The sequence below is a fragment of the Miniopterus schreibersii genome (assembly GCF_964146895.1).
Source record: "Miniopterus schreibersii genome assembly, chromosome: 1".
NCBI classification, from domain to species: domain Eukaryota; kingdom Metazoa; phylum Chordata; class Mammalia; order Chiroptera; family Miniopteridae; genus Miniopterus; species Miniopterus schreibersii.
In genome coordinates, this window is record NC_138101.1 from 192,369,234 (window position 1) to 192,390,016 (window position 20,783).

The 20,783-nt window shown below is 52.7% G+C and overlaps 1 protein-coding gene across 1 annotated transcript in view; it reads left to right on the forward strand.

The window, feature by feature from the left end:
* Positions 1-3,298: 3,298 nt before the first annotated feature.
* The window catches only part of KCNK13 (potassium two pore domain channel subfamily K member 13), a gene marked incomplete at its 5' end in the record, with an annotated part of 58,141 nt that continues 40,656 nt past the window's right edge, over positions 3,299-20,783 (forward strand). Inside the window, one exon of the mRNA XM_081145175.1 lies at positions 3,299-3,632. Within this exon, the coding sequence (XP_081001301.1) occupies positions 3,299-3,632 (334 nt within the window). The remainder of the gene's footprint in view (positions 3,633-20,783) is intronic.

Consider the following 20,783-nt stretch of genomic DNA (forward strand, 5'->3'; position numbering starts at 1 on the left):
ACATCAGGGGACTAATGCCACACCGGGCCTGGGAGGGGGCAGGTGGCACTGGAAGGAAACGTGTAAGTTACCAAGGACACAAATATACTTTGGTGATCAGGGCCTTACTCCTCCCACGATTACTGTCACACAACACCCAAACTGCAGCTAGAAAAAAAAAAGGAGATTGAAATTTCCTTCCTTTCAAAGGACTGTGCCTCCCTAGAAACACCTTCCTGCTGAGAAGTGGCCGCAGCTCCGAAGAGCTAGCCTGCTGCTTCCGCTGCTCCGTCCCCTCACTGCCCTGTCCGAGTGGCGAGTGGTGACCTGTCAGGCGTCGGCAGTCTGGCCCTGCACAAAGAGCTCCCACAGGAAGGTGCTGTGAAGAAATAAACCCGAGTCACCACTACTCTCAGTATCATCCAGCGGAGACGGTGGGCGCACCTTGTCTTGGGACGGAGAATGTTTTACAGGATTGGGAGTCCTAATTAAATTCCACATTTGCTGCTGCTGCTGCTGCTCTACACAAGACTGAATTTTACTGCTTCCTTCTAACGGGTAAGATATATCCACAGATTATTTACAAAGGCAGATAGACAAATGGCCAAAAGCACAGTGGTTATCACGGAAATGCAAATTAAACCACAGCGAGGCACCACTCTACACACCCGCCGGTGTGATGAAAATTAGAACGTGATCCTGCCAGGTGTTCACAGATGCGCCGGGAGCTGTTGGACACTGCTGGTTGGCACAGCTACTTTGGAAAGATGTTAGGCAGTTTCTTGTAAAACTAAGTGCACACCTGCCCTACGACTCAGCACTTCAACTGGGTATTTATTTACCCAAGAGACATGAAAACGAATCCTCAGACTCCTGTACAAGCATGTTCCCGACAGTTTCATTTATGATAGCCAGAAACGTCTCACAAAATAGGAAAATAAAATTATAGTATATTCATGCAGTAAAAAGCTAGGAGTCAAAAGGCCGGACTTATTCTAAGACATAACAGGTAGATATTAAAAGCATAATGCCCTCCACAGACGCGTACGTAGCTCTGTGCTTACATTCACGTGGGGATCTGGAACAGGCGAAACCAATCAGTAGAAAAAATCAAGGACAAGTTGATAGGCTGGATCGGTAGGTGTTTACCTTGCAAAGGTGTATACAGTTGCCAGAATTCCTGTAATGGTTCACTTAAGATTTTCACATTTCACTAAATTTTACCCCAAAAGAAAAGAAAAAATCTGTAAGTAAATATTGAACTCTCTTGATATGCAGGGAGGGGTCCTGGGGGAGAGGGACCGTGCCCGACTGTCCACAACTTACTTCGAGTGCACTTAACCGGGACGGGCTGGTGGGTGGAAGTGGGTCGGTGCGTAACGAAGCAGGTGCAGCGGCCCGTTCACTGGAGAACCAGGCGGTGACTGTATGGGGCTCACTGCCAATTTCTTACAACTTTGATTTAAATTTTTCATAATAGAATGGGAGGGGGGAGTAGCTGCAGGACTCCCCCACCGTGTGTACACATGCCCCCCACAGCCGCTGCCCCCAATAGGCTAGAAAGAAAAAGTGATGGACGGAGCTGAGAGAGATGCTCGAGGCATCAGGGCCTCTGATGGCGGGTGTCAGAGCCCGGGCTGTGGGTTTCTTCTCGGCTCCCGGGGCGGGTGGCTGGGCTTTGAGCCTGGAACCACCCTCTTGGGAGGCGGGGGTGTTTCGCTTAGTGGAAGATGCCCTCGTCTCCGCTCCTTTAGGTCTCATACTCGCTCCCACATCCCAGGGGCTGGTGATGGCGGGAGGCCACGTGGAGGGCACCGGGGGGGGGGGGGGGGGGGGGGGGGGAGGGGGGCGAGCTGTGTCTGAAAGGGACGGGCTCCCTCTCCTGGCCGGAGAGGAGCCGGCACGGCCCCAGGAGCTCTTGACCCGCCTCTTCAACGCCCACTCCCCGGGTGTGCGCGCGCGGGTGGGAGCCCCGCAGCTCCCCGAGGGCTCGCGGAAGCCCGGGCACCTGCGGGCGGAGACGCGCTGGGGGCGGCGGGGGGCGGGGGCGTCGCTGCGCCCGCGGCCGCGCAGCTCCACCTGTTGCGGCGTCGAGCGCGCGGGCAAAGCCGGGCCGAACTCGGGGTGCACCTCCGCGCCCCGAGCCGCGCTGCAGCGCAGAGCCGCGGCCGGGAGGGGGCCTAGGGACAGTCCGGACCGAGCGGAGCGGGAGGCGCTCCTCGGGCGCTGAGCCTTCCGCGGGGCCGCGGCGCCAGAGCCCTGCGAAGGCGGGTCCTGGGGAGCGGCTCCCCGGCCGTTTGCTGGGTGTCCTGCCGCTAGTCTGCTCGGGGTGAGGGAGGGCACTCCGCGCGGAGCCCTGTGGGCGCAAATCTCTGGAGCACACGGAGGCAGCCAAGTTGGGGTGCAGGGGAGGCATTCTCGGGGGCCACGGTCTCCCGGCCGCGAGGTCCCCCCAGCCCCCGTCCTTGGCAGCCTCTCGGGATCCCCGGCGGCTCGTGGTGCGCGCTTCGCACCCGCGGAAACAACACGTGGGCTGGTGGGTGGGGGCGGGAGACACGCCCCCGCGCAAGATTCAGAGGCCAAGGGCGCCCTGGCCCCGGGCCAGGCACGGGAGGGTGACCCTCCCGGGAGGTTCCCCAGCTTCCTTCACTCCCTCCCTGCAACCTCCCTCTCTGGTCTCCTCCCCCAGCCGCTCCCGCCGGTGCCTCGCAGCGTGGGGGCCGGGAGGGAGGTGGGACCCGTGCAGGCCCCGGCGCAGTCTCCTCCGCGCGCCCGCCGCGGGCCTGCTCCAGCCCCGGCCGGTGACCAGAGGGGCCCGAGTGTCCGAGCGCCGCCGCCTCCGGACGCAGCGCCGCGGACGCACCTGCAGGGCCAGCGCAGGGGGACCCCGCGTCCCCGCCGCGGTCCTGAGAAGCGATGACCGCAGGGACCGAGGCCGCCGGGCTCGGCTCACCCGCCAGCGCCCCCGACCTGCGCTGCGGGGGACACTCGGCCCCGCGGGCGTGCGCCCCGAAGGCGCGCCACGCCCCCTCCGCGCTCTGAGCCGCCGCGCCCTCCCCCCAGCAGCCGCGGGCTCCGCGCCCTGCCCCACGGCCCGCGCGCGCGGGCAGCTCGGCGGCGGCGGGAAAGCGGACTCGACGCCGGGAGTCGGGGCGGACGTGCGGGGCCGGCTCCGCGGGGGCGCCGGGGGAAGCGTCCCGCCGGCATGGGCGAGCCGGCCGTCGGGCGGCGCGGGGCGGGCTGAGCGCCCGGCCGAGCCCCGACCTCCCGGGAGATCCGGGCGAGAGCCCGCCGCGGGCGCGGGCGCGGGGCGCCGGCCATGGCCTGCCGGGGGTGCGGCTGCGGCCCCGGGCACCTGAACGAGGACACGGCGCGCTTCCTGCTGCTCGCCGCGCTGCTGGTGCTCTACCTGCTGGGCGGCGCCGCCGTCTTCTCGGCGCTGGAGCGCGCGCACGAGCGCCAGGCCCGGCAGCGCTGGGAGGAGCGCCTGGCCGGCTTCGGCCGCCGCCACCAGCTGAGCCGCGACGAGCTGCGCGGCTTCCTCCGCCACTTCGAGGAGGCCGCCGAGGCCGGCGTCCGCGTGGACGGCGCGCGCCCGCGCTGGGACTTCCCCGGCGCCTTCTACTTCGTGGGCACCGTGGTGTCCACCATAGGTACGTGGGGCGCGGGGGGCGGGGGCGCGCGGCTCCGGGGCCCTCGCCTGGCCCGCAGGGGGGCGCCTCGGCTTCTCCCGCTCGGCCCCGCACCCGCAGCCTGAGCGCACGCGGGAGCGTGTGGTAAACGCAGCGTCTCGGCCCCTGCGCGGGATCGCGCCCGGCGGACTCGGGCCCCTTCCGTCGGAGCCGCTCTGCCCCGGGAGAGGCTCAGACCCGCCGGGGAGCTTGGCCTGAGCTCGGGGAACTTCAGGGAGGAAGCTCGCGGCCCCGGCTGGAGCCCGCACGCGCCTGCGGAGCCCGCGCCGCGCGGGGCAGGGCGTCGGGGGAGGGCGCACATTTAAGGGGCCTGCCCTTGACCAGGCTTACGGGGGACATCAGATCCCACGGCAGACGGAAAGTTAGGCAAGGTGCTAATAAGGCTGGGCCCTGGTTCCTACCAGAATCACCCTCGGGCCCCCCCCCCCCCCGTGGTGCTGGGTGTGGTTTGGGTTTTGCGTTCCCGAGGAGGGAAGCACTGCGTCCAGGACCCGCGTGAACTGTCTGGTGGGTAGAAGAGGCTGCGCGGGGCTGCCGGCTAATGGGGTGGAGGGGGCCCTTTACCGTCCGACTGAGGAGCTAGAACTTCTCTAGAGGCCATTGGGAGCCAGTGAAAGTTGTTGAGCAGGAGCGTGGCATGGCTACAGTCCGGACGCCTTTATTCCCCGCAGAAGGAAAAAAGTCGGGCGTCTTTGCCCCACACCCCTAAAGATTGTTCACCCTCGAAACGTAACAGGGGTAAGGGGGCTGGGGAAGATGCTGCGGAAACGTCGAAGAAAGAAGAGAGCTGGAGCAGAGGAGGGGGCGGGGACCAAGCAGCAAGGCCGCAGTGGCAAACACGCGGGCGCAGGTGGCCCTGTGCTGGCAAGAGAGCTTGTGAGCGAGGCGGGTGACAAGGCGAACTTCCCTGAGGCATCTTCTGCAGACATTCTGCCAGAAGGAGCACCGAGTGTAACAGATCAGCCTCGGCCCGATGAGTCAGGAGCGGTTTCAAGGCTCGTCTGGAAGCCCAGGGCTTCAGTTGGCGAGTAGGAGGCAAGGTGGGGGAGACTCACACTCAGGGACACACAGGCTGCATCTGAAGGGCTTCATCCTCAACTGCCTGCCTCACAACCGCCACCCCACCCCACCTCCCATCCCGGTGGCCCTGCCCATCAGCAGACCGTTAGGACACCACAGCAACTGGGTGTCCGGCAGAAAACCCACAGACCTGTCAGCGTTCTCCACGATGGCCAGAACACGGCCCCGAGGGGGTAGAGAAGGAGCACTGCCCCCCACCCTTCTCTCCCCCAGCCCACATTCCTCGCAGAATTCTCTGAGCAGAATTCCCCAAGCCCCTCGTCGCATCACCTCCCGAGCCTCAGAAGACACTTCCAGGATTTCTGTGTAGGGAGCACTCGGCTGAGCAGACTGATGGGCAGCGCTGCCCTCAAACTCCCCTAGAATCTGCTGTGTTTACATAGCAAGCACAGGGTTTTTATTTCGATGGAATGATTGTGTGGGGTGGATTCGATGGGAGATTGGGGGGGCTGCGTCCTCGCCACCACACGCCTCCCCTTGGTGATCCCCTTGGACACGGAGCTAGGAAGGGGCAGAGTGTGTTTAGACACTGGTGAAGAGAGTGCCCTAGGAACTGGGAATGCCTTGGATGGCTGGGCATGTGAGAGGCAAAAGTAGGAAAATGGAGCCCGGTGCCATGGAAGGAAGCCTGCAGAGTCCGGAGGTGGGGCCGTGGTCCTGCCTCTGCAACGTGGGCAGGCGTCTTACCTGTCTGGAGCCCCATCCCTCTCATCGGAGCTGTCTGCGCAGTGCTCACCTTGGCTTCTGGCACATCGTAGCTGTGCAGTGACTATTAGTCCTGTCTCCTGCCCACCCCCACCCCCTGCCCCTTTTGCAGGGTTCTGGGGAGGGACCATGAGCTCACGAAACGAATGTCCTTTAAGACGTACAGAGCACTATATAAGTATGGGCTAATTTTTACAGTTCTGACATTTCCCTGTAAACTGTTTCATTGCTGCTGTAATAACGCACCGGCTGCTCTTTATTAGGGGACATATTAGGCACATACTGTGATTAGTGTGTGACTGTGTGATGCAGCTAATTGTTGCATTATAGTCACTTAATTTCCATCAACAACTCCATGAGGTAGGTACAATGATCTCCATTTTATAGATGAGGGAACTAAAGCTTCATGTTCTTTGTGAAATAAAGTATAAAGAAGAAAAAAGTGAAAGCATCTGCAACATCACCCCGAGTGGACCATTGTTAACATTTCAGTGCATTTCTTTCTGCTTTTTTTCCCTGTACGCACATACGGACGTATGTATTTTTTAAAATCAGGATCATATCCTGTGAACCATTTATCTTGCATTTTAAACATAACATTACATGATTGTGTTTTTCTTTTAAAAATCAGTTCCACTGCCCTTTATTCTGCAAAGACTTTGTGGTAACACAGCAGGAAGGCATACAGTAAAATCACAACACGGGAATAAAACTGCAGAATCAGGGGAAAGAAGAACAGAAATATGGGAAACAAAAGGGTCTGGGAAGTTGCTAGAGAGGAGCTTTGTCTTAGTTTAGGCTCCCTCGGAAGCAGACCCGGGGCCAGGAATTTGAGTTCAAGCGGTTTATTGGCAGGTGCCAGGGATGCAGGGAGGTGAGGGAAGGACGTAAGTCAATGTAGGGGTGCGATTAGGCAGGAGCCACAGGGGCAGCTGGTACAGGCCGACCTCAGAGGCATGGGTTTGGTTCCAGGCCACCATCATAAAGCAGGTGTAGCAATAAAGTGAGTAGAAACCTTTTTTGCTGGTGGGGGGTGGCTTGCCTTCCATTTGTAAAAAAAGCAACACCTGTGAAGCACATCGGAACGAGGTGTTCCTGTTCTTACTCCCATGTGGGAGCTTGAAAACAGTGCAAAACTCATGACCCAGGGCGAGCCCAGGCGAGGGAGCTGGAGCTTAGACACCCACACCTGTCAGCTGCGGGTTAAAAGGTGCTTGGAGGGCAGGGAAGCACAAGCCTGTAATTCCCAGGTGCTTCTGGTCTAGGGTAGCCCAGTGACAAAGATACAGGCACTGCCCATTTGACGTCAGACCAATGTGACTAGAAATGTCAAGGGGTCTTCAAGGAGTGTGGGCAGGGGACCCGCAGTGGCTATTCAAGCTTCAGATTTGGTTGCAAGCTCCTTAACAGAATCATGACCCACCCTGGAGTTCTTATTATCAGAGAAAAGGCCTCCCCTTGGGATTTTATGTAGAAAGCATTGCATAGGATAGTGGGTCATATTCACAAACAGCATTTTCCTAGAAAATGCGATTGAGGATTTCATGTAACTGTTGTCTGATTGAGACCTTTGATTTAAAAGTCAGAGAAGAGTGGAAAACAGTTTGACAGTTTCTCAAAAGGTTAAGCACAGAATTACCATATGACTCAGCAATTCCATTCCTAGGGTGTATATTCAGAAGAATTGAAAGCAGAGACGCAAACAGGTATTTATGCAGCCATGTTCAGTGCAGCATTATTTACAGTAGTCAAAAAGTGTTTATCAACAGATGAGTGGATAAATAAATGTGGGATGTACATACAATGGAGTATTATTCAGCCATAGACAGGTGTGAAATTTTGATGTATTCTACGACATGGATGATAGACCGTGAAAACATTTTACTTAGTGAAATAAGCCAGGCACAGAAGGACAAATATTACCTAATTCCACTTATATGAGTTGCCTGGAATAGGCAAATTCCATAGGGACAGAAAGTAGATTAGAGGGTACCAGGGGCTGGGGGAAGAAGAGTAGGTTTGTTTAATGGGTCTGGCATTTTTGTTGGGGATGATAAAGTAAGTTTTGAGGGTACGTAGTGCTAATGGTTATACAACAGTGTGAATGTATTTAATGTCATTGAGTCGTACACTTATGAATGGTTAAAATGATAAATGTTGGGTGTATTTTACCATGATTTAAAAAGTTGGAGCAGCCTGGCTGGTGTGGCTCAGCGGTTGAGCACTGACCTATGAACCAAGAGGTCACGGTTCTCTCTCGGTCAGGTTTCAGGCTCCATCCCCAGTAGGGGGCATGCAGGAGGCGGCTGATCAGTGATTCTCATCATTGATGTTTCTCTCTCTCCCTCTCCCTTCCTCTCTATGAAATCAATAAAAACGTATTTTAAAAAATTAAATTAAAAAGTTGGAGCAGAATATTAAGACACAGGGATGTTGATTTCGAAAGAGACTGGTGATCAGACTTGAAGCAAGAATGCATTTGCAGTAGGTACTGCTCAGAGGAGCAGATGGACAGTGTAGCTGGTAAATGACCCTTGTGTAAATATCTTTTCTCTCAGCTGTGCTTTTGTGAGGGGTGTGTTCTGTCTCTGCCTGTGTATTTATAACTCAGCTCCTGGCCAAAAAGGATTTGAGGTCTTTGGCATATAATATGGTCAGGGTGGGCTTAGGCTTTAGGTTGCCCCTTAACACAAGAGTTTACTTTATACGCACAAGGCCTACTGCGGGTGCAATGACTCCCCAGGGCAGCTGCCTCCTGTGGGGCCCAGTGTTGCAGGTTTTTTTTATCTTGTGGCCCAGAAAGGGGGAGAAAGGGCTGAAGAGTGGAGCACCAGCAATTAATTGGCCACCAGCGGGAAGTGACACAAGTCACTCTCACACACATTTCATTGGCCACATCAAGTCTCATGGCCACACCCAACTTTAAGGACACTCCTCCTGTGAGTGGATATTGGTGAACAGCACGGATGCCTACCCCACATACATGGGTACCATGCACTGGAAAGGGGACACTGATGGAGTGAAGACATTAAGGAGGTGAGAAACGTAGCAGGATAGGACGGTTAAGCCACAAGTTGTTAACACAGAAAGATACACCTCAAAAGGACCTGAGTAATTGTCAAAAGTGAGCCTCAAGTTTTCCAGTTGTCAAAATATTAAGAGGCAAAGACAACCACTAAATGGCTCCCCTGCTTCAGACTGGCTGCTTGGAAGACACCCAACCCTTTCAGACTTGAATAAAAATTTCTCCTACAGGTTTTCACGGAGGGGAGTAGATAACACAGTGAGTCACCTCCTCCACAGCATCTGGGCCCTAAATATGAAAGAGAACCGTGTGCTCCTGCATCCCAAATGCAAAGTGCAATTCAGTAAAAAACCCTGTGCAAAATCCAGAGCCACGCAGGGCAAGCATACAGCTCCAGGTCACGTGGTCCAGCAAGGACATTTAGAATTTTCTACCAGTGGTTCCCAGGCTTTGGTGTCCATAAGAATTCACCTGAGGAAAGTGTGAGGCTTGTTAAAATGCAGATGTTTGGGCCCCCCATGCAGAGCCCCTGGTAGAGCACATCTGCATTTGAAGAAATGTCCCCAGGTGTGTGATTGGCCCGGTCAAAGTGCAAACCTTTGGCGCTGAACTGAATATTGTTTTCAGAATCTATTTCTTGCTTTATGGAAATAAGGCTGAGGAAAGAGCTTTTGAAATCAAATAATATCCCGTTCAAACAATAAAATATTGGGAAACACCGTTTTACAGTAGAGAGCTATAAACTGACACCAAAGCTAACGAACAGGCATTCGGAAAGAATGAGACATCCCTCTAACACATTGGCGGGTGTCACACGTCGGCGGATGTCACACGTTGCGTCAGTATGTACATCACGCGTCGAATAGGCACTTTACGCCTTGCAAAGCATTTGCACACACACCTTGTGAGCTGGGCGGAGAAGTTATTAGTTCCATGGAAACCCTTGGCCGAGAGCACATCAGCCCCGCAGACTCGCTTTTCCTTAGTGACCTCAGCACGGTTCCTTTTCGGCGTCTGTCCCTCCGTTTCAGCCCGTCCTGCTCAGGCCTCCCGGCCCTGGACTGGGCTCGACAGTTGACTTCACGCCGTCGCGTTTCCTCAAGCCCCGCTTCTGCTTTTAAACAGCAGGTAACCGCAAGATGATGGACCTCAGGGAGTTCCTTTCCCGTGGGGTCTGAGACGGCACCGTGCAGCTGAGCGAAGGGGAAGCCAGGGAACTGCGGCTTTGTCCCCCGCTCCCGCGGCCGTGCCCTGGGCTGCCCGCTCCTCTTAGTCCCGACTCCGCGCCCGCTTTTTCATTAGCGCTTCGGTCTTGGGGTTGACCGGTTCCTCTGCTGCGTACGCCACTCTTAGTCTCGGCAAGTAAAGGACAGGAAGGTGACAGCTGTCGGCGCGGCCTGCAGGCGGGCGCAGCAGGAGGCTGGGAGGCTGCCGCAGGCCCCGCGTCCCTTCCCGCGTGGCCCTCTCCCCGTTCTCACAGAAACGCTCCTCCAGTTCCCCACGTGGCGGCATTGCCACCGCCACCAGGGCAGGAGAAAGGGCAGGGGCAGGGGCCGGCCGCATCGGTCCCTCGGAAAGAACTTTCCTGGAAACCTCAGCTTCTGTTTCCGCCTCGGGGCGGGGACCACGCGGAATGCCCTCGGCGTGGAAGCTCGTCGCCGTCGCGGACACAGCGACGGGTTCCCGTGCGGGGCAGAGGCAAGGACGGTGTTGTGTGCAGGCAGCTTGCGGTGTATCCCCTGGAAAAATACTGTGTGGGCGTCTTTCCTGTGGGGATTATGTGGACGGTATCCTATGAGGAGCCTACTGGGCACTTTTTTTGCTTTGTTTTCATCTATTTGCTTAATTTCATACTTTGGCTCTGATCCTTCATTTATCTTCCAGCTCACTAATTATTTTCTCCATCGTCTGAACACTTAGTAGGGACCTACTATGTGTTCGGCGCTGGTAGAAATATTGGAAGTTCGTCTTTGCTCTTCTCCTGCTGTCTTTATTATCATCTTAGTAGTTCTTGACTTACAATTTCTTTTTCTTTAACATCCTCGGGATCTATTTATTGGAGGTTTGTACCTTTCGCACCTCGTGACCTCCTTCACCCATTTCACCCACCTCCCACCCCCGCCTCCGGCGATCACCAATCTCTTCTCTGCTTCTGTGAGTTACGTTTTTTGTATTTTTTTTAGAGTCCACGTATAAGTAAGATCATAGGTATTTGTCTTTCTCTGACTTATTTCATTAGTATAATGCCCTCAAGATCCATCCGTCTTGTCACAGATGGTAGGATTTCCTTCTTTTTGTGGCTCAATAATATTCCGTATTGTGTATGTGCGTATATATGTCTATATGTATATATGTAGGTGTGTGTATATATACGCACGCACACACACCGCATTTTACACCCGTCGATGGATACTTAAGTAGTTTGCATGTCTTGGCTATTGTAAATAATATTACAGTGAACACGGAGGTGCAGCTATCTTGTCAGGTTAGTGCTTTTATTTCCTTCAGATAAATACCCAGAAGTAGAAATGCTGGATCATATGGTGGTTCTAGTTTTAGTTTTTTGAGGAACCTTCATACTGTTTTCCACAGTGGCCACAGCAGTGTACAGCCCCCCGAGCAGGGCACCAGGGTTCCCTTTCCTCCACATCGCGGCCGTGCTCTTTCTGATAATGGCCATTGTAGCGAGGGTGGCGCGAGGTCTCGCCGTGGTTTTGATTTGCGTTCCCCTGATGGTTGGTGACGCTCAGCACCTGCTCCTGTGTAAGGTTGGCCGTCTGTTTAGAAAAACGTCTATTCGGATCCTCTGCCTCTTTTTTAATCAGCTTGTTTGGGTTTTGTTGTTGTTTGTTGTTTTTGCTTTTGCTTGTGTGAGCTCTTTATGTATTTTAGATATTACCCTTATCAGGTATAGGACTTACAGATATTTTCTCCCATTTGGTAGATTGCCTTTTAATTTTGTTGCTAGTTTCCTTGGCAATGCAGAAGCTTTTTTTTTTTTTTTTTCTAATATATCTTTATTGATTTCAGAGAGAGGAAAGGAAAGGGAGAGAGAGAGATAGAAACATCAATGATGAGAGAGTCGTTGATCGAGCCTGCAACCCGGGCATGTGCCCTGACCGGGAATCGAACCCCGATCGCCTGGATCCTAGGTTGATGCTCAACCACTGAGCCACGCCCAGCCAGGCGCAGAAGCTTTTTATTTGACATAGTCCCACTTGTTTATTTTTGCTTTTGGTGATTATAATTCTTACACCTCTTTTCCCTGTTAGAGTAGATTCTCTTCATACAAGCTCGCGCAGCTGCGAGGTCCCTCCTGCCCTAGTTTCTTGGCTATTTCATATAATCCCTTCCCACTCCCAGTAGAATCTTCAGACCTTTCTTAGGGACTTAACATTTTAAAACTGAATTTATGTTATATTTAGCATTTTCCTCACTAAGCCCTGTTTTGTTAATTCTGGCTGTTGATATTTTCTGCTCCAGATGTTATATTTGGGTATTTGGTATGAAGGCATGCTTGTACTATTTCTTCACCTACCATATTTTTAGACTTATTTGTGTGTGTTTATTTTTTAAATTTAGCAGCCTATGAGCCAGTACCAACACCTGTAAAAAGAAATGTGTGAAGGGTGTGCTTCGACCACGTAGGGATATACCTGGGTTCCATTGAATGGATGATGCTGAAGACTGAATTCTGAGAGTTGATGACTTAAAGGAAAAACCATCACCTTTTCTTCAATTAATTGAGACAGATTTCCCGGAGGACATGGGGTCTGGGGGCTGGTTGGGAAGAATTGCTGACCTCATTCTCTCAACAATCCTTTGAGTTAGGGAAGGGAAGGCTCAGAGTTAGTAACTTTCTCAAGCACATAAAGCTGCTAAATAAGGGCATGTGTGAATTAGGGATTGTATTTAGCTTCAAGTTACAAGACCCGAAAAGCACACACAGGCTTGGTTGTGTCCCAGAAAAGAGGTCTGCATTGCATGTAGGCAGTTCAGGGCTGGTGACTGTGCAAGGTCAACAGGGAGTCGAGCCTTTTCAGCTCTGCCGTCCCTGGGGTGCCCTGCTCCTCAGGGCTCAGCGTGGCTGTCGGAGCTCCACCCATCACATCTGCAGCACAGGTACCTCCAAGGTGGCAGGGTGGAAGAAGGGGAGAGGAAAGGGTGTCTTTGCCCTTTCAGGGAGCTGTCTTAGGTCGGTTTCTCCAAGAAGCAGACTCTGGGCTAAGGGTTTGGCTGGGAGTGATGAAGGAAGTGTTAGCAGAGGAGACCAGTCGGAGAGTGAGAACATGAGGGTGAGAAAAGGGAAGGAGCCACCTAGGGGGGTATGTTATGGACTCTGGAACAAGAACCACACCTTGGTGTTGGTCCCACCTTGAGGGAAAGGAACTGGCTTTTCCGTTCCCACAGTCACTCCTGGGCTCTGGCGAAGGGTGGGCAGGACCTAACATAACACGTCAGGCACTCACTGTCTGTGGTCACAGGTACACACTCTTGGCAGCCAGCCTGCAGCATCTGGGTGTGGAAGACACGCCGCGCTGGTCAAGGGGCTTCAGGGGCTCTGAGTGGGGCACACACTACAGCAGGCTCCCCGGGAATTCCACATATTTCCCTTATGTTTCATTGTCCAGAACTTTGTCATATGGTCCCACCCAGCCGCGGGAGTGGCTGGGGCATGAAGTCTTTATTCCGGATTGTACTGTGTCAGACAATAGTGACCGAGGCAGAACGAGAGAAAGAACCCTGGAGGCACCTCCCGGAGCTCGCCACGGGGATGTGACAGTGACTGAGTCACGGGGAGCCTCAACTCTCAGGCCGCGGGGAGGGATCTCCACTTGGCGGCTGGCCTGCTGGCAGAGACTGGGGAAGAATCGCACGATAGAAAGGGGAATGTCGGGAGGTTAATTGGCAGCGTGTATCATCTCCTAGAAGAAGAGTCTGGAAGCTGGGAGAGCCGGGAGGAGTCCGTGACTACAGCCCAGGGTCTGGAGGCCAGGACAGCAAGGATCCAGCAGAGGAGACCAGAGAAGGGCAGGTGAAGGGCCACCAGGGCCAGCCCGGTTGCAGAGCTCAGATGAATCGCCTCTGCCTCCCACAGGGAACAGGGCAGAGCGTGGCAAGGGCAGGACGCAGGGGGGTACCCAGGGCGCGTGGGAGCAGACCAGTGCGGCGTTGGCCCTGCGGGGCTGGCAGGTGCCAGTGCTTCGGCCTGGCCTGGCTGTCCTGCCTCCCTCGCCTCCCCGCGCCTCCCCGCGCCTCCCCACTCCCTGCCTCCCATCCTTCCTTCCCTTCTTAACTAAGGCTGTGACTGATGTTAGTCTCCAAAGGAAAAACAGTAATGCAAATAAAAATTTAATCCTTTATTTCTTGTTAAACTAAAGCCATTAATAAAATTAGCTCTCTTACAAAAAATATTTAATGGACAGGAAAGATAATTTTTTTTGTTAATCCTTACCTGAGGATATTTTTCCCATTGCTTTTTTAGAGAGAGTGGGGGGGAGAGAGAAACATCCGTGTGAGAGAGGCACGTCGATCAGTTGCCTCCCACACTGGGCCCCAGTTCGAGAACCTTCAAACCTGTGACCCTTCGGTGTGTGGGCCAACGCTCTAACCACTGAGCAATGCTGGCCAGGTCTGAAAAGATAATTTATTGACATGTATAACTGACATTCGCAGCTCAGACAGGCTGGATCTATGGGTTCAAACCATGTCAGCAGGTCTCTGTGTGTCTGTCTCTGCTTTTTTCATAGGAGCGCCAGTCTTGGGGCCCCCTTCAGAGCAGTGAAGTTGGTCCCAGCAGCTTCAGGCTGACATGACCCTTAGCATCTGGACTCAGAAGGAAAAGACCCTGTCTTCCCAGAACCCCTGAGCGGAGCACTGCAGGGCCCTGCATGACATGTTTGCATGACAGTCTTAAGAAGAGCTAGGGTCAGGTCACACACCCTCCTCTGGGTGGGTGGCAAGGGGCATGCAACGGAAGGTAAAGACGGGAACGGTTCCCAGACTCACACCATCACTGTCACTTGGAGGATGCTCTTGTCAGAAACCGGTACCCAAGTGGGGTCAGTTGGAGGGATCCTGAGTCGAGTTTTGAAAGTGTTGAGCTTAGGGAGCTACGCGTTACGGCGCTGTGAGGTCACTAGGCAACAGGAAATGTTCAGCCCCATTATAATCTTACGAAACCACCATCGCATATGGACCAAAATGTCATTCTGCAGGGCATGACTGTATCTTCAAAAGAGGTATTCATCTACTTTTTTTCTTTCTTGTGATATCATTGTCTTGTTTTGGCATCAGGATGACACTGGCCTATGGGATGAGTTGGGAAGTGTCCACCTGTGTCCTTCTGAGGTCGCCCAGGATGTGCAGCTGTGGTGCGGGTGTAATTAAAATGCCCCTCCTCTCGTAGGACATGTAGGCTGTTTCGAGTTACTTGCGAGTACAACAGCTCTATAATGCATGTTATTAATTTTAACATTTAAACTCTTAGTTGTAAATATGTATGGGTACTGCCACAGTTTTGAGAATTTGAAAATGTAGACATTTCTCTTCACTAATTTGCAAGAATCTTGTTATTCTCACAGCCGACATGGACTGTGTTCTTCCCCCTCCTTGGAACGATACTAAACACTCTAGCTACATAACAGTTCACCCTGAGGGGCAGGACTATTCTTTCTTCATTCTATGGGTGAGAAAACAGAAGCACAGAGATTTAATAGCTTGTCTGAAGTACACAGCTAGGAAGTGGTAGAACTTTGATTCAGACTTTGTTCAGCCATGATTTAAATTTTGGAGAGTAAGTTCGCCTCTGAGTCAAAAGTCTAGTGAAACTAGAATAAAAACCTATGTCCAAATTCTATACTTATTTTTTGCCATAAATGGATTTCTATTTGATGTTACTGATGAATATTTTTTGCAACTTATTGTTTCAAAGAAACTGGGCTGCCGGGCTGTGTAAAAGGACAGCACCTAGATGGTCCCATGCTGAGTTTAAACAGCGTCTTTTCTCCCCTCTTCTCTCCTTAGGACCACGCCCAGTGCCCATCTCATATCAAATATAAAATTCAGTTTGGTTCCATCGAAATGCATTGAGTTCCTACTGTGCGCCGGCCTGGCTGTGGAGGTTCTGAACCCAGGTCCGTGGGTAGAGGTCAAGAGGTCTGTAAATTTGGATGAGAAAATATTTCCATCTTGATGTTTACTGACTTCTCACTAAGCAACTTCTAGCATTTCCTTCAATAATGAGTGTAGACAACAGCCCCGAGGTGGCAGGAGCAGCACCGTAGCTTTGTCACCAGTGGAAATCACAGCCGTGTCCTTCTCGTGTGGCAGCGTGGCAGGTGCCACCGTGACCACCCCCCTCACCACTGCTTCCGAATGATGGTGGTTGCTAGACCCGTTCTTGCCGTTTAACCATTTCATCAAGAAGCACATGTACTACCACACACGTTTCATTGTTTAATGACTGCATTTTCCTATGGTTGCTTTTGTAATCCTCTGCATATTATTTCATTCACTTGAAAAACATCCCGAGAAGGGACCCGTCGGCTGCCCCAGGCTCCCCAGCGCTCACGTGACAGAAACAGGAATTGAGGCCCACACCGACGTTAGGCTGATTTTGAATGAAGAGGAAATGGGGAAGGTCTGTGCTGCTGTGACAGCCCCTTGTGTGATTAGCAAAAGGCATCGATCGCCTGCAGTTTGGAAACGGACTTGAAACACTCCTGTCGCCCGGTCGCTGTGCATAAGCTCATCTTTCCCTGATGATTCAGAAGACATTTCAGAACGTCGCAATGTCTGGAGGGTCGTGGTTGGGAGTGTCCGTTGCCACACTCCCTCAGAGCAGTGGGGAAGAAGCAGATGTCCTACTTAGAGGGCGCTCGTCCTAGAGGGTGGTAGCCTCGGCTCAGAGCTGCCCCCCCCCCCCCCCCCCCCCCGGTTCCTGTACCTCTGTGTTCTCAGCTAGTTCCGATGTCCCTCTGACTCTCAGCCCAGCACCTCCCCTGTGGGCCTGGTGTTACAGGTACTGTTTGTTGTTAATACAGACTTGGGAATATAGAATACTTCATGGGTATTTAGCATTACTTCTTGTTCAAAATATAAATTAGAAACTGCAAATTTGGCCAAAGGCAACATGCTTTATTCGGCCTGCAGATGGCAATGTGCTGGTAAATGTTAAACAACCAGATTTTTAAAAAAAACTACACCCTGATTTGTAGCATTTTGCCTATTTCTACGGGGTAAATGTTCCCAGCAGCAGCTGATTACAAGCTATGAGCATGAAGTCACTGCAGGCAGGAGGCAGGGTGGAGAATGGGCCTGCGTAACTGGCCCTTGTGCGCCTGTACCAGCCAGCTCCAGGACACTACCTCAGACCACAGAGTGGCTGAGAAAAATTCAAATTAACTGTCAACTTTTAAAAATTAGACTTCCCAGTCAAAATCCAGGTTTCTGGTTTCTCTTGGAAAAATGGAAAATCTAGGTATTCTGGGTGCACATCCCTACATGCCAACCGCTCACAGAAGAGCTATGGATGCTCCCTTTGGGGAGCCCTGTTCCCCTGGTCCCACCCCACCTAGGCCGAGTGTCACCTGCCATTTATCACTGTTTGACTTCTTTCCTGTCCCCTGGCTTAACTGCTGAGATTCCTCTTGTCTCTCTGAGATACAGGAACCAAGCAATCCCATCCTCTGCCTTAAGACATTTAATAAGCAAGAATCGAACCAGAAAAGCATAAACTTTGAGACAGGCTAAAGGTTCTCCTGTGGGGAGTGAAGACCCACTAACTGGGAATGGTGAAAAGGGGCAAGTTCAGGGAAACTTGGTGGATAATTAAAGACGTGGCGAGCTCCGCATGGAGGTGAAAGGCAGATGGCATCTCTGAGGTCTCACCGGGTCCCGTCCATGCTGGTTTTGGGTAACACCAAGTGTCTGGGGGAAGACTGCTCTGAAACCTGGGGTGCAGACCAACCCCGCCAGAGTGATTGTGCCATAAAAACCTCATTATTTATGGGTACTAGGGGACCCATAAAGGGCATTAGACACTTTAATGTCCTGTTCTTGGGGGGGAGGCACGCTTCTGCGCGTGATTTAGGAGTATGAGGGTGAGCCAAAGGGGCTACTGGAGGCCCTTGGAGTTTCCAGCGAGAGCCTTGGAGGGTTAGAGGAAGGCGGTCAGAAAGCGTTGGGGTGAAGAATCGCATTATGTATGTACTTAACCACCGGCAAGAGTGTTATTTAAGAATAAAATCTACTTCACGTTGGGAAAGGGAGCTAGCTCTATTTTTAAAGGCACTTTTTGCGAACATTAACCCAGTGAAACGTTTTTCATGACTCCTCTGTGAAAACTCTCCATGGTCTCACCTCGTGTTTGGGAGACTGTAGGAGCTCAGGGCTAAAGGGCAGCCATCCGTTCAGGCCCTTCTTTCTGACAATTTAAATTAAATAAAGAGAGGAGGGGGTTTTAAACTGATTATTGAAGTTTATTAAACACAGATGCAGTAAAGCCATAGTTAAAAAAAAATACTGAGGTTTGCAGGCAAGAGATTAGGAGGATAGATGTCAAAGGGGGCGTTTGGAGGGGGCAGGAAAACCTGCTGGTGGGTGAAGATGGGTAGGAAGCGAAATACCAGATGAGCTTTTCAGGCTCCAACGTTCTCATTCCTGTCTTTGGAGCTCTCAGGATGCTCTCAGAGGGGGAGAGGAAGACAAAACGGCCACCATTTCTTAGGGACCCACTTTGCACCAGGTTTTAAATCTCCCCCAGGCAGTGACTGGGCAGACACTCTAAGTGGGCACCCCAACTATAGTCATTAAATGTGCTGAGCTCATCCGTGCGCAGGGCACCATACTAAGAGCAGACTTGTGATCATCCCATTCGACCCTCAGAGCAACCCTCCAAGGTAGATGGTGACGTCCCCATTTCACAGACAAGGAAACTGAGACTTAGGCAACGTGCTCCTCGCCCCACAGTCAGCAGAAGGGCGAGCGGGTCCGTCTGGCTCCGAAACCCACGCTTTTTCTAGATGGCTCTGTGACCTTCACAAACCTCGGGTTACACTGCAAACTAACTAATTAGATGAGTGTAACGCACGCCCCAAACGGGGTAGGATTGCTGTTGCTCTTGAAGCACAAGGAAGAAAAGTTAATCCAAAACAACATCAGGGACGATGGCATCAGCTCCGATTCCACTTGATTTTGTTCTTCCTAGATAGTTGTTTTTAAATAAAGGCTGTTCCCGTTTCCTCCATTTCTCTTTGCCACCTCTGCATTTTTAGCAAGGGTGAGTCAGGGAGAACGGTGGAGGCTTTGAGGCGATAATCAAGGAAGCCGGGTCCTGCGGGTGTGCCCAGCCTAGATTAGAAGTGGGCTGAATCTTGCTAAAGGGCTGCGGGGCCCCACAGAGAGCAGAGCTCGGTGTGAGGTGAGGTTTCCTGTGAGGACCCGTCTCCCGTGTGCTTGCCGAGAGCATGGTGACGGCCTCAGCTCCCTCCTCCCAGGAGACTCGAAGGTCTCCTCGTGCCAAGTCCTCAGGTATAGAAGCCTGGGGGACAGCCCTGTCTTTCTCAGGACCTGCATGTGCTTCTTCTGTGACCGAATTAGCGCCCAGCTTTTGGAAATGCTGGTCTGTTGCGCAGTCGGCTGGGCCGTGTCGGGATCTGTTGGGACGGGATTTATGCGGTGGGCACCGCTGTCCCCCGCTGCTGCTTTCTCTCACTGCATGACACCCCCTGACTTCTGCTTCAGCTCTCACTCCGTGGAGATGGGCGGGAGTCTCCTACTTCTGCTTCTACGTGGAACCGTGTGCTCCAGGTCTGCCTGGTTCAGCTGTGTGTGTCTGCATCCAGCACGGTGCCTGCACTAGGTAGGGACACCCCGTGGCTGCCATCTGTGGACTAAGCGATCAGGGAGGCAGGTGGTGCCAATGGACCAAAAACTGTGCGTACTTGGCTTTGACACAGAGGAGTGGTTTCTACCCCCAGCAGCTTTCCTTCTCCAAGGAAACCACACCTGACTCAGGCGTTCTCTTTAGCTGCTCTGTTGATTCATTACCTAAGGCCACTGCATCTCCTGCTTCCCCTTTGCAACTCAGTGTTAAAATTACTTTGTTTTTTCTATGTCGGGAAGCCCCTGAGGGCTGGGATAAAGTTTCTTTGGAGTTAATCCCGCTGTGGCATTAGTAGTAGAGCTAATCCACAGCTGGCTAATTAGGGACTGGCCACGTACAAAAGAACTAAGTGAAACTAAAATGCTGCATGTAGGAACCCTGATGAAAAGAAGCGAGTTCGCTTTTTACCCTAAAAACCCCATAATAGGTGCCAAGGCTGCATTTTTGTGACTTAATTTTTTTGTCAATTGGCCCATTCTCAAACCTCAGTATTGTTTGACCCCTAATGAAATCTAAACTGGAAGTGGATTCTGCATAATGAAATTATACTTAATAAGCCACTTTGTAGCTGGAATGGGTGACCTCCAGGACACAAGGCTTTCTCTATTTCCTGGAGAGAAAATTGTGTACGTCAGAGTAGACAAAGGTCTAATCAGCCCGAGGTTACTTATGAGGCAGCCTGAGCGTGAAGCGGTGGGTTGAACAAAGGAAAACAGTCATTTCGTCAAATCAGAACCACTGGTTTGGACAAAGCTTTGCTTTGTCCTCATGAAACAGCAGAGCGATTCTGAAAAATACGCTGAACCGCTGCCACTTTTAAAATCGCACGCGCATCTCAGGTCAGATATTCCGCTCAGGCAGATGCCTGCACGTTCTTTACCAGGAGGGGGGCTGCAGCCTGTCGGGGGGGTTACCCTGCAAGGTTCGGCTCTCCCTGTGCCTCACTTTCTCCATCTGTAACGGGGTGGGAGAGCAGCACCTCACCGAGTTGAGCTGAGGAGTAAGAGAATGACCTGGGCAAGGCGTTTTGAACCTGCCCGCTGTCCAGTGGGCACTGGGCACTCAGTTCATATAGTTCTGATCGCGCCTTCTTGCTGAAATCGCTGACCCAGCAGGGGACTGTTTCTGCAATCTTTATCAGAAGTCCCCACTTGTCACGGATCAGTGATCCCGGTGAGGGTGTCTTGTCCTCCTACCTCCAAACCAGTGCTGAGACGAGGGGGCAGGGTCTCATTCAGGAGTGGCTCAGTGCCAGGGACTCCTCTGGATGTATGTGGGTGCCCCCTTCATTCTGGTTAAAGGGGGGCGTGCGCCCCTCTGGTGTGACACTGCTAACAATAACCGCCAACGGGGAGAAAGCTCACTGGAGGCCCGACTGCGCGGAGGTCTTCCTTTCACTAGAGTTACTTCATTG